The sequence below is a fragment of the Cicer arietinum genome, chromosome 4, assembly GCF_000331145.2.
Source record: "Cicer arietinum cultivar CDC Frontier isolate Library 1 chromosome 4, Cicar.CDCFrontier_v2.0, whole genome shotgun sequence".
Lineage (NCBI taxonomy): Eukaryota > Viridiplantae > Streptophyta > Magnoliopsida > Fabales > Fabaceae > Cicer > Cicer arietinum.
Window position 1 is genome coordinate 45738866 of NC_021163.2, and position 11659 is coordinate 45750524.

Sequence of the window (11659 nt, forward strand, 5' to 3'; positions counted from 1 at the left end):
CACATGACACCCTTACCCACACATTTCTCTACTTATTCACCTTGCCCTAGCAACAAGAAAATATCAATAGCAGATGGTACCCTTATAACTGCAGCAGGTCAAGGAGATGTCCAAATAAATCCATCCATAACTCTACGAAATGTCCTCCATATCCCTAAATTGTCCACCAGCCTTATTTCCATTCAAAAACTCACAAAAGACCTATCATGTAATGTTATCTTCTATAACAACTTTTGTGTTTTTCAGGACAAGCATTCGGGGAGGACGATTGGACGTGCTAGAGAATGGAATGGCCTTTATTGTTTGGATAACCAAGATTCCGCTCCAAAGTTATTCAACAACAATAACTCCTTTTTTTCAGAATCAATAAAAACCATTAGGGATAAGATTCTTTTGTACCACTGTCGCCTTAGTCACCCTTCATTTCGAGTCATTAAGCAAATATTTCCTTCTTTTTTTAAGAAATTAGATGTAGAGAGTCTTCACTGTGACGTGTGTGAGCTTGTTAAACACAAGCGTGTACCTTTTCCAATCAGTAATACAATAAGTACTTTTCCGTTTTATTTAATTCATACAGATGTGTGGGGTCCTTCAAATGTTCCAAATATATCAGGTGCACGTTGGTTTGTAACCTTTATTGATGATTGTACTCGGGTTACTTGGGTGTATTTATTAAAACAAAAATCTGAAGTCACGTCTATGTTTCTACAGTTCTTCTCCATGATAAAAAATCAGTTTGGAGTAAATATTAAGAGGATTAGGTCTGATAATGCTAAAGATTACTTTAACCATGGTCTTAATTATTTCTGTCAAAAAGAGGGCATTATTCATGAGTCCTCATGTGTTAAAACACCCCAACAAAATGGAATTGCTGAAAGGAAAAATAGCCACTTGTTAGATCAAACCCGAGCTATGTTATTTCAAACTAAGGTTCCTAAAAAATTTTGGGGAGAAGCGGTGTTAACTGCTTCGTACCTCATAAATCGTTTACCTTCTAGTGTCCTTGCCTTCAAAACTCCTATGGAGGCCCTGTCCTCATTCTACCCTAATGTGTCGACCTCCAGTAATCTTACTCCTAGAATATTTGGGTGTGCATCGTTTGTCCATATCCATGGTGATAATAGAGGGAAACTTGATCCTAGAGCCTTAAAATGTATCTTTATCGGGTACTCTTCCATCCAAAAGGGCTACAAATGCTATCATCCACCATCCCAAAAATTATTTGTCTCTCGTGATGTCACCTTCCATGAGCAAGAAAGTTACTTTGGTCAAACTCATCTTCAGGGGGAGAATACCAATAAGGAAGATGAGTCTCTTCTACTTCCTGAATTAACTATTGAACCAGAAATTGAGATTGAAATTGATTCTGAGAAAGATGGTAATGATGGCGCTAATGTTAGAAATGGGAAAAATCTAGTATATATAAGAAGAACGAAGGCCATTCCTGAATCTATTCACATCCAAGAGTCCAATCCGACTTTACACGAGGTAACGCCTCTTGATGCTTCAAATTCTAGTGATCCAACTTATGATTCTTCCCATGCACTAGAATCAGAATCCGACACACCACCAACTTATGATGACCTCCATATCCCAATTGCCCTTAAGAAGAATACTAGGACATGTACCAACAAACCACTCTACCCTCTATCCAACTACTTATGCTTTGAACAATTCTCATCTACCCATAAAGCCTTCCTCACAAGCTTGAACACTACCACTTTACCTACCTCTCTATCTGAAGCATTGTCTGACATGAAATGGAAACAAGCCATGAACTTGGAAATGGAAGCATTGGACAAGAACGGTACTTGGGATTTTGTCCCTCTACCAAATGGAAAGAAACCTGTAGGATGCAAGTGGGTATACACTATAAAGTACAAGGCTGATGGGTCTATTGAGAGGTATAAGGCAAGGTTGGTAGCTAAAGGATTTACTCAAACATATGGAGTGGATTACTTGGAAACATTTGCTCCGGTTGCAAAAATGAACACCGTCCGAGTAATATTATCTCTAGCAGCTAATTACAGTTGGAACTTGCACCAATTTGATGTAAAAAATGCATTCCTCCATGGAGATCTAGAAGAAGAGATTTATATGGACTTACCCCCTGGATATAGTGAGCATATTGCTGCCAACACCGTTTGTAAGCTAAAGAAGGCTTTATATGGGCTTAAACAATCACCACGAGCGTGATTTGGGAGGTTTGCTAGAGTCATGGTGGGTCTAGGCTTCAAACAAAGCCAAGGAGATCATACCCTCTTTATCAAACACTCTGAGTCAGGGGGAGTAACAGTGTTATTGGTATATGTGGACGACATTATAGTGACTGGTGATGATGAAAAGGAGCAACAATTGTTAGGACAACACCTAGCCAAAGAATTTGAGATTAAAACCTTGGGAAAATTGAAGTATTTCTTGGGAATTGAAGTGGCTCACTCTATGAAAGGGATTTTTATATCCCAACAAAAATATATTACAGATCTTCTGCAGGAAACAGGCAAGACAGCATGCAAGCCAGCTAGTACACCAATCGATCCAAATTTACATTTGGGAAATGCAGAAGAAGACATTGCAGTTGACAAGGAAATGTACCAAAGATTAGTTGGAAGACTCATATATCTGTCACATACTAGACCTGATATTGCATTTGCTGTAAGCCTAGTCAGTCAATTCATGCATCAACCAAAGGAGGTACACTTGCAAGCTGCACTCAGAATCGTGCAATATTTGAAAGGGACCCCAGGAAGAGGAATTTTGTTCAAACGAAATGGAAATGTGAGTCTTGAAGCATATACTGATGCTGACTATGCAGGGTCAATTATAGATAGGAGATCAACCACAGGATATTGCACTTTTCTATGTGGGAATCTTGTGACTTGGAAGAGTAAGAAACAAAGTGTGGTATCCAGATCCAGTGCTGAAGCAGAATTTAGGGCAATGGCACAAGGAATATGTGAATTACTGTGGTTGAAGATCATTTTGGAGGACCTGAAGATAAAGTGGGATAAACCAATGAAACTCTATTGTGATGATAAATCTGCTATTAGCATAGCACATAATCCAATGCAACATGATAGAACCAAGCATATTGAAGTCGATAGACATTTCATCAAAGAAAAACTCGACAGTGGCCTAATTTGCACTCCATATGTCTCATCCCAAGACAACCTTGCAGATCTTCTAACTAAAGGGCTAAACAGCAGCAACTTTGAAAAAATTGTATCCAAGCTGGGAATGGAGAACATCTATTCACCAGCTTGAGGGGGAGTGTCAAAATCTGTTTCTATTTAATATCCCTCAATATAGGGATTCGGTTGAATAGGAGTAATAATAGGCATTTAGTTATATATGAGTACTAATAGGGATTTAGTTATTTATGAGTACTAACAGAATTTGGTTGTTAAGTAATCTAGTATATATATATCTGATGTACTACCAGTATAATTCATTCAAGAAATATTTTTACTCTAATTCTTGACACAGCTGATTTGTTATTTTTTGATGTGATGAAAGTAAAATGGTAAATTTATCTACAGTAAAGGATAAGTTCGAACAAAAATACTTAAACCTAAATTTAGTATCATTATATATATAAACATAGATAATATTGCTATTGTTATTGACATATATATGCTTATATGATATCATTGTTATATGCGTTTCGTTATTTTAATTGAATTGGATGTCTGAGTTGATTTGAGTGTGTGAATGTGTGTTGCAGGTTGAGTCTGAGTATCTTCCACTATACTCCACTTATGGAATTGGTCTCACCACTTGGAGTCCACTTTCATCTGGAGTTCTCACTGGAAAATACAAGAAAGGAGTTATTCCCCCGGATAGTCGCTTTGCTTTGGAAAATTACAAAGTAACTTTTTATGGTGTATTTGTTTCTGAGCTTTCTTTACTGTGTCTTATGATGGAATTTTTTAATTTAAGTGAATAGGGTCACCACATTGGGTTAGGTAATTATGTTTGTGTCACGGTATTGTGGATCAACTTTAGTCTTTACCGGTGTGGTTGCGTTTTGGTACATTGTTGCCTACAATTTGAATTCAATTAATCAATGTGGATGGTGCTCTATTTTGGGTACAATACAAGTTTAGTGGTACATTGTTAGGTTTAGTTTCAATTACTACAATTTAAATGTAGGTTAAGAGAGCATGAGAGAAGAGGGAATGATTTGGGTTTGTGAAGAGAGGGACCAATTTGAGTTTTTCTGGATGAGTATGAATGAATTCAAAGAGATGAATAACATAGGGATTATTTTGGGTCGTTAACTGGAACAGAGAGAGCATAATATACAAGGGACTGATTTGGTTCTATTGAGTAAGTGACCAACCTGGGCCTTTTCTTATGAGTATGAACGAATTCAAAATGTTGAAGAAGAACGCAGGGATTTATTTGGCCCAAAATTTTGACATTTCATTACTGTTTTGCACGATGGCAATTATTAGCAGCTGAGCAATAATTTCTATTCCCACTTTTTCTCATGTGTTGTAGAATCTGGCATCTCGATCATTGAGTGATGACGTGCTTCGAAAGGTTGATGGTTTAAAGCCAATAGCAGATGAACTGGGTGTGCCATTAGCGCAACTCTCAATTGCGTGGTGTGCTGCTAATCCTAATGTTACGTCAGTCATCTGCGGTGCTACAAAAGAGTCTCAGGTTAGTTTTCACATTATCAAGACATTTTCATAAGGACATCATTTAGGTATTGAAAACGACCTTGTGTGTCTGTTTATTGCATCATACAATTTTTTCATTATTGATACATTATACATTTAGTTAGAAATACTTCGAGCAGCTGGAGAGTGTTTAGTTATTTATCTTGAGCAGTGGCATGAGATAACTCAATACACTCTATTTAGTACTGTCGTGTAATGTTAGGTATTTTTCTATTAGACTTATCATTAAGGAGAATAATTACTTTATCAACGGGCAATTTCCTTTTTTATTTTTGCTTAAATTAAGGGTTTTGATTATCAGTCATAAAGCTAGATACCATTGTTGTGGCAAACTGCCAAAGTCCAAACTGTTTTCTAAGATTACTTTTTCAAATGTCACTGCCTGTGATCCAGGAATTTTGATATGTTTTCCCTATACTTCTTTGTAATATTCCCTATGTCATCATCGCTTGCCTTGTCTATATTCTGTTCTCTTTGATTTTTGAGGCTAAAACAGACTTTGTGAAAACATTTCCTATTTTCATTTCTTAAAATTTGTGTTAATTTTTGACTTGTTAACAAGGAGGTAAGATACTTTTAAAGTGAACAATTGTCTACAGTTATAGAAATAATGAAAATGTCAAAAAACTGTTTTCATTATTTTCGAAAATGCCTCTTCATTAACTATCATTTCATCTTCTCTCCATGACAATGTTTCACTTCAAGAGCTTCTCATCAAGATAAAACGAACACACATATTAAAAAAATGAAAACACTATGTTTTCACAAAGTAAACGGGGTCTGCTCTTCTTTCTGTTACACATCATGGTATAAATGTGGAGATTTTCACAGATTGCCAAATGTGTGGTGTTTGTAAATTTTCATTGTTTAAGGGCACAAGTACTTTTCAAACAGAAGTGAGCGAAACTAGCAAAATACTCAGAATTAGAGGCCTTATTGCTTTTTGTTTCCGTTTTCTGGTTTCACTGTTTTGTTGTATAAATCTTTAACAAGAAATGAAACAAAAAAAAAGCAATGCCCCTGTTACTTTGGGAAAACATTTTCTATTTTCATTTATGAAAATGTGTTAGTTTTACTTACTAACAAGGAGATAAGTGACTCTCTTGAAACAAACAATTGTCTGCATTTTTGAAAACAATGAAAATACTAAATTAGTTTTTCATTATTTCCAAAAATGCATCCTCCCTAGCTAGCATTTCATCTTCTGTCCATCACAACGGTTCACTTTAAGATTCTCACATCTTCTTATTAACAAATTAAAATTAATACATATTTTAGATAATAAAAACTGTTGAAGTTGTGGGATTTTAGAGAAAAGGAGAAGAGAAAATAATAAGGGTTTGAATATTATTGATAATAGATTTATGCTAACTTGATTACAAAAGACTCAATACTAATCTCTATTTAAGAGAAACATAGACTCAATCCTAAATCAGGAATAAATCATAATAATAATGAGAGATATTCTAAGATATCTCTATGATTATAAATTGATCATAAGAAATAACTCAAGATACTCTAATATAATATAAAAGATCTTATAAGATATTTTATAATATCCTGACACTCCCCCTCAAGCTAAAGCTTACTAAGTTTTAACTTGTTACAAGAAAACAAAGCAAGCAATTGAACAACTCAGGGATGCAGGTGAAGTTGGAGAGAATTGCTATAAATACAGCTAGCCAGATAGCCGGAATGATCATCAGCATGAGAGAAATTCATGGCAAGCAATTGAACAAAGTAAGGTCCGTATCCTTCTAAAAAACTGCATTTGGAAGCTTCAAACCAATAATATCATAGACTCAAAATATTTAAACTTGAATTTGCTTCAAGGAGAGAGACATGCTTCAGGGAGAGAAAGGCAAGGCCAATACATCTGGGACAAAGATGGGGCCAGTGTATCTGGGACAAATTGCCAAGTCGTATGCATGTGGTTCGAAAGAAAAAAACTTAAAACAGATCTGAAATCAGGAAGGAAAACTTAAAATAGATCTGAAAACATTATGCCGGAAAGCGGACAGACGCGCCTGAGCTCGAGGCTGTTGGTGGCGGCGCGTGAGATAAACACGGCGGAACTTGGAGGCACATGAGCGCGTGTGGAGCAACTTTTGACCTAAAAGAAAATCTAGGTTGTGTAGATTGGGAGATTCCGCGCACAATGGAAGTGGTTGTGTCGGAAAACTTTTCCAGCAGCGACGGCATGCAGCAACAGCAGATGGAAGCAGTAGGAGACGGGACAGCAGCAACGACAGGCAGTAACAGACGACAGCAGCGACAGATCGACTCGCATGAGAGATTTGCAGCGCGTGAGAGCGCGTGTGACGGTTTTTGGCGACACGCTTTTGGACATGACCTGATCTGGAGATGACTGTTGTTCGTAGGAAAATTTGCCGGAAATAGTGGCAGCGGCAACATTAACAAATTGAATGTTTTCTTAGGAGTATCTTGAGTTATTTCTTAACAAATTTAACAAGAAATTTATGAAAATGAACAAGAAATGAAACAAATTTAACAAGAAATGAAACAAAAACAAATTTAACAAGAAATGAAACAAAAACAAAGCAATGCCCCTGTTACTTTGGGAAAACATTTTCTATTTTCATTTATGAAAATGTGTTAGTTTTACTTACTAACAAGGAGATAAATGACTCTCTTGAAACAAACAATTGTCTGCATTTTTGAAAACAATGAAAATACCAAATTCATTTTTCATTATTTCCAAAAACGCATCCTCCCTTGCTAGCATTTCATCTTCTGTCCATCACAACGGTTCACTTTAAGATTCTCACTTCTTCTTATTAACAAATTAAAATTAATACATATTTTAGATAATAAAAACAATATATTTTCACAATGTAAACAAGACCTAACATTTTCGTTAAAAGTACAAACAAGAACAGAAAGCAGAATGGAAACAGAAATTAAACAAACCCTATGTAAGGATATTGATCCCTTAAGCGTAACTGCAAGCAAGTTTTAAAGATGCAAACAGAATTTGAGGCAAATTACTGATATGTATTCAATGAAACAGTACAACGGAAACTGAAAGTACAATCAATTAGGTAGTTTTCATTGAGATTCATTCCAACTATATCTTTTATGACTCGAACACAAAAGTATAATTGTATTAGCGAAAAGGCTCTATTTGGGTTATCCTAAAATCATTTAGATTTTAGAAGGAGATAAGATGTAAACAAAAAGAAATGAAAGGAAATTCACGATTGCTTCCCAAGGGAAGGAGGTGGGGGAGGTTAGGCATCAGTCTTGTATTTAATTTTGAAGAAGAAAATGTAAACAAAATGGAAGGGGGAAAATCAGAATAGAGTGTACATATGCGTTAGGATATAGAATAAAGGGGATTTAGAGAAATTAAAGAGTTGTTATAGAATTTAGTTAGTTGGCGTAGTTATCTATAGAGCCATTTGTATAAACAGGAGAAAACAAGGATAGAGATCATTACTGAGAGGAAACCCTTGGAGGAGAAATTTATCTCCTATTCTTTCTTATTTTCATAATAAAAGTGTTATTTCTTTAAATCTTTTGAATTCAATTCTTGTGTACGTATCAACTAGTATTTTGAAGGAACTAGTACAATACAAAATTTGAATTGTTAGATTGTTTTCAAGGCATGCATATTGATGGTCTAAGTCTAACTTGTTGTAGATGTGGATAAACTTAAATAATTACTCACCATAGGCTCCTAATGAACTCTGCCATGTAAATTATTTTATTTTTTCTGTTTTCCTTTTCTTAGATTCTAGAGAACATGAAGGCTATTGATGTCATTCCATTACTGACTCCTGCTGTGATGGAGAAGATTGAGGCTGTTGTTCAAACCAAGCCAAAGCGCCCTGATTCATATCGATGAATTTAAGGTTTCTCACAATGCTGACAGACGTATATGAGAATGCAACTTTGTTACACGAACTACATATATGTGCATTTCACTTGGAGGTTTCATGACCCCATTTCATGGGAGTGCAACTTTGTTATGTTGAAGTTAATTGTTATTTATTTATGTGGCTTCCACCTTTTTCTTAGTTTCATGTTTACTCTTGTACTGCTTTTCTATTTATGGGTTTGAGTTTTCCAAATGGATTTTGGGAGCAATATACTCCAAGGATTTGATTTTACATTATACTCCTAGATTAATTAATATATGTTTATGGTTTGGATACCTTTTTTAATATTATATCAAGATCTATTTTGGATTTTGATGGAGGCCAATTTGTTTCTCTTGATCCATGTAGTTATATCTACCATGGACTAGACACGGTTATTTTGGGTGCTTGAAAAATGAATGGGGCATATTTTTATTTCAATGGTGGCATATAATTGAAGGGGAAAACATTGTACCCCTTTGACATGAGTTTGAATGTAATCGGACAAAACACAAATTTTGTACGGTTTGAAAACTTTTGAACAATTTATGTCATTCCGAAAGTACATTTCTAACAAAATGTGAGGTTTTAAAAAAAGTGTGCTGAAAAGTTATCCCCTAATTTAAAATCACATTGTTTAGAAGAAGATCCTTGATATCTAAGACGTTTTACCTTATAAAACATTAGGTGTAATATATATACCTCTGGAGGTATACTTCTGGAGCTTCCAACCAAGTTGATGTAATGAACATTCTTTTTTCTGACATAGGTTGCACTTTTTGAAGATGTAAATGATCCAAACATAAAGACATAAAATTAACAATACTACTATCCAATACTATGAAGGACACATGCAGGGCAACAATAGTAAGTTTAGTATGCAATTTGAAAAATATTGACATAAAACATTCGATACTGTTTGAAAATGATTCTTATATATATAGTCATACACACGGGGATATTAGTGAGAATGATTTTTGTATAGAGTGAAAGTATCAACTTTTGATAAAAATTCACGATTGAGTTTAAAAGATCAAGATTTAAATGTATTTTTGGTTTCTCTTTTAATTGAAATAAAATTTTAGATCTCCTATTCTTAAATCTATGATTCACTCTTTTTTTTAAGAATTTGGATCCTCTACCTTTTTGAAAGAAAAAGTATAATTACTTTAGTCAAAAATTGAGTAAAATATAAGAGTTGATGTCTTTTAAAATAGAAGAAAATAGATTTGAGATAAATCAAATCAAGAGAAAGATAATAATAATTTAAAAGTGAGCATAAGTGATTGTGATTTATTTAATTATTATCTTATCTGTTGATGTTGTGGTATAAAAGATGAAAAGTAAAAACAAAATTGTAATTATTAATTAAATAACAAGACATGAGCTAAAAAACAAGACACAGTATTGCAAGACCTCAAGAAGCAGATTATTGAGCAATGAAGACAAGTGTTACTAATATTGTAATGTAATAGTAAGTATTAATACAAACAAATGAAGTTAGAACCTAAGAGGGGTTGTGGTGTAATTATGTTTGTAATTAAAAACATCAAAACAGATCTTTGATGTTTACAAATAAATGAAAGAATAAAAAAAGAAACCCCTCAAAAAACAGAAAACTAATAACAATGAGAAAAGTGAATAATGGCAGCTAATGTAGAAGAGATGAAGGGATTAATTGGCGGCACGAAGAACAGAGAAATCGAAACATTGTCTATATGGATCCCAATGAAGACCAATTTCATCCCCTTTGTGTAGGTGCCTTCTAGAGACAAACTCAGGGATCCAACTGCCATTGAAAATGTAACTTTTGGTTGAATTATTATATCTGTGGAAATTGAGAAAGTGGAAGGATTTGGTGTCAAGATCCCAAATCTTGACTGGAACACCTTTAGTGTTCTCAACTTTCCAAACAACATCATCTGTGTTTTCAAGATCAGCACACAAAACAGGAAGCACAAAATGTTTGACCAAATCGCTATTCAACATGAGTCTACTCAATGGACCAACATCACTTTGTTCCAAAACTTTCTTTATCTTCCAAGGATCATCATAGAGCATCAAATCAGTTGAATAACCCCAAGTCTTGTTCTTTCTTGAAACATGAAGAGTTTCTTGATGAACACGTTTCCTCTTCTTTGTGGGTTTAGTTTCAGTTGAACAGGGAAAGGGGCAACAACAATGGAGTGAGAGATGTAGACAAACGTTGGAGGAACAAAACGATGATTGTGAAGAACAAACACAAACATTGCCGGAACTCATGTCGTCGCTCGAGTACTTTACTTCACTTTGCAAACTTGTTACTATAATAATTAGAGATACTATTATTACCTTTATATAAGTTTCCATAGTAGTTAAAAAATATCTTACTAATTCATAGCAGGCTATTTTTTTATACAATATTGCTATTCATGCACCTTTTTAGAACCCACACCCCTCAATCTTTAAAAAAAATTACCCAAAATTTCCTTATCAATTTATTAAATTTTTAACTTTAATCTTTCGTTCATTTATCTTCAACCCTAACCTCTCTCAATTCATCTTCTACCTCAAACTCGTATTCTCCCTTCATCTTCATCTTCATCTTAATCTTAATCTTAATCTTAATCTTCATTTTTGTTAACATCTTTTTCATCAATGTTGTTGTTGTTGTTGTTCTGTTTTTTTTTTTCTTTCCAAAATGCACTGTTGTTGTTGCTGATTTCGTAGCAAACCCAAAATGTAATGTTAGGTTTTTCTGAATATGTGTCTTCTTCATCAATCTTCGTACCCTAAACCTAAAAACTTACGTGGACTCAGTTTGTGTACTTAACTCGGTTATGGATGATTTTGTGATATGTAAGTTATGAGGTTAAGAATGGTGATGAAATGATAAATGGGATTTACAAAATATTATAAATAGGTTTTGGGTATTTTGTTTTTTAAAAAAAAACCTTGAGGGGTGTGGGCAGTAAAAGAGGGGTTTGGATAGCAATATTGTTTTGTATATGTTGTTTAATGTTCAAGGACATTTATATCTACTTATCTAAAATATTATGAAGGCTTAAATACATTTTTAATCGACACATGCGATTAAGCAAGGTAACCACA

At 34.3% G+C, this 11659-nt stretch overlaps 2 protein-coding genes across 2 annotated transcripts in view; one reads left to right on the plus strand and one right to left on the minus strand.

Moving 5' to 3' along the window:
• The window catches only part of LOC101515012 (probable voltage-gated potassium channel subunit beta), a 15933-nt gene extending 7053 nt beyond the window's left edge, over positions 1-8880 (plus strand). The window contains exons 2-4 of the mRNA XM_004497699.4: positions 3725-3868; positions 4504-4668; positions 8443-8880. Coding sequence (XP_004497756.1) covers positions 3725-3868; positions 4504-4668; positions 8443-8556 — 423 coding nt within the window. The 3' untranslated portion in view covers positions 8557-8880. The remainder of the gene's footprint in view (positions 1-3724; positions 3869-4503; positions 4669-8442) is intronic.
• Positions 8881-10243: 1363 nt separating this feature from the next.
• Positions 10244-10831, minus strand: LOC101497859 (putative B3 domain-containing protein At1g78640). The gene has a single exon (XM_004497719.3). It carries the CDS (start codon positions 10829-10831, stop codon positions 10244-10246), a length of 588 nt encoding a protein of 195 aa, XP_004497776.3.
• Between the last annotated feature and the right edge of the window lie 828 nt (positions 10832-11659).

Excerpts from the sequence above, each read along its gene's own strand:
- LOC101497859 (XM_004497719.3), bottom strand. The coding sequence starts at position 10,831 with ATGAGTTCCGGCAATGTTTGTGTTTGTTCTTCACAATCATCGTTTTGT.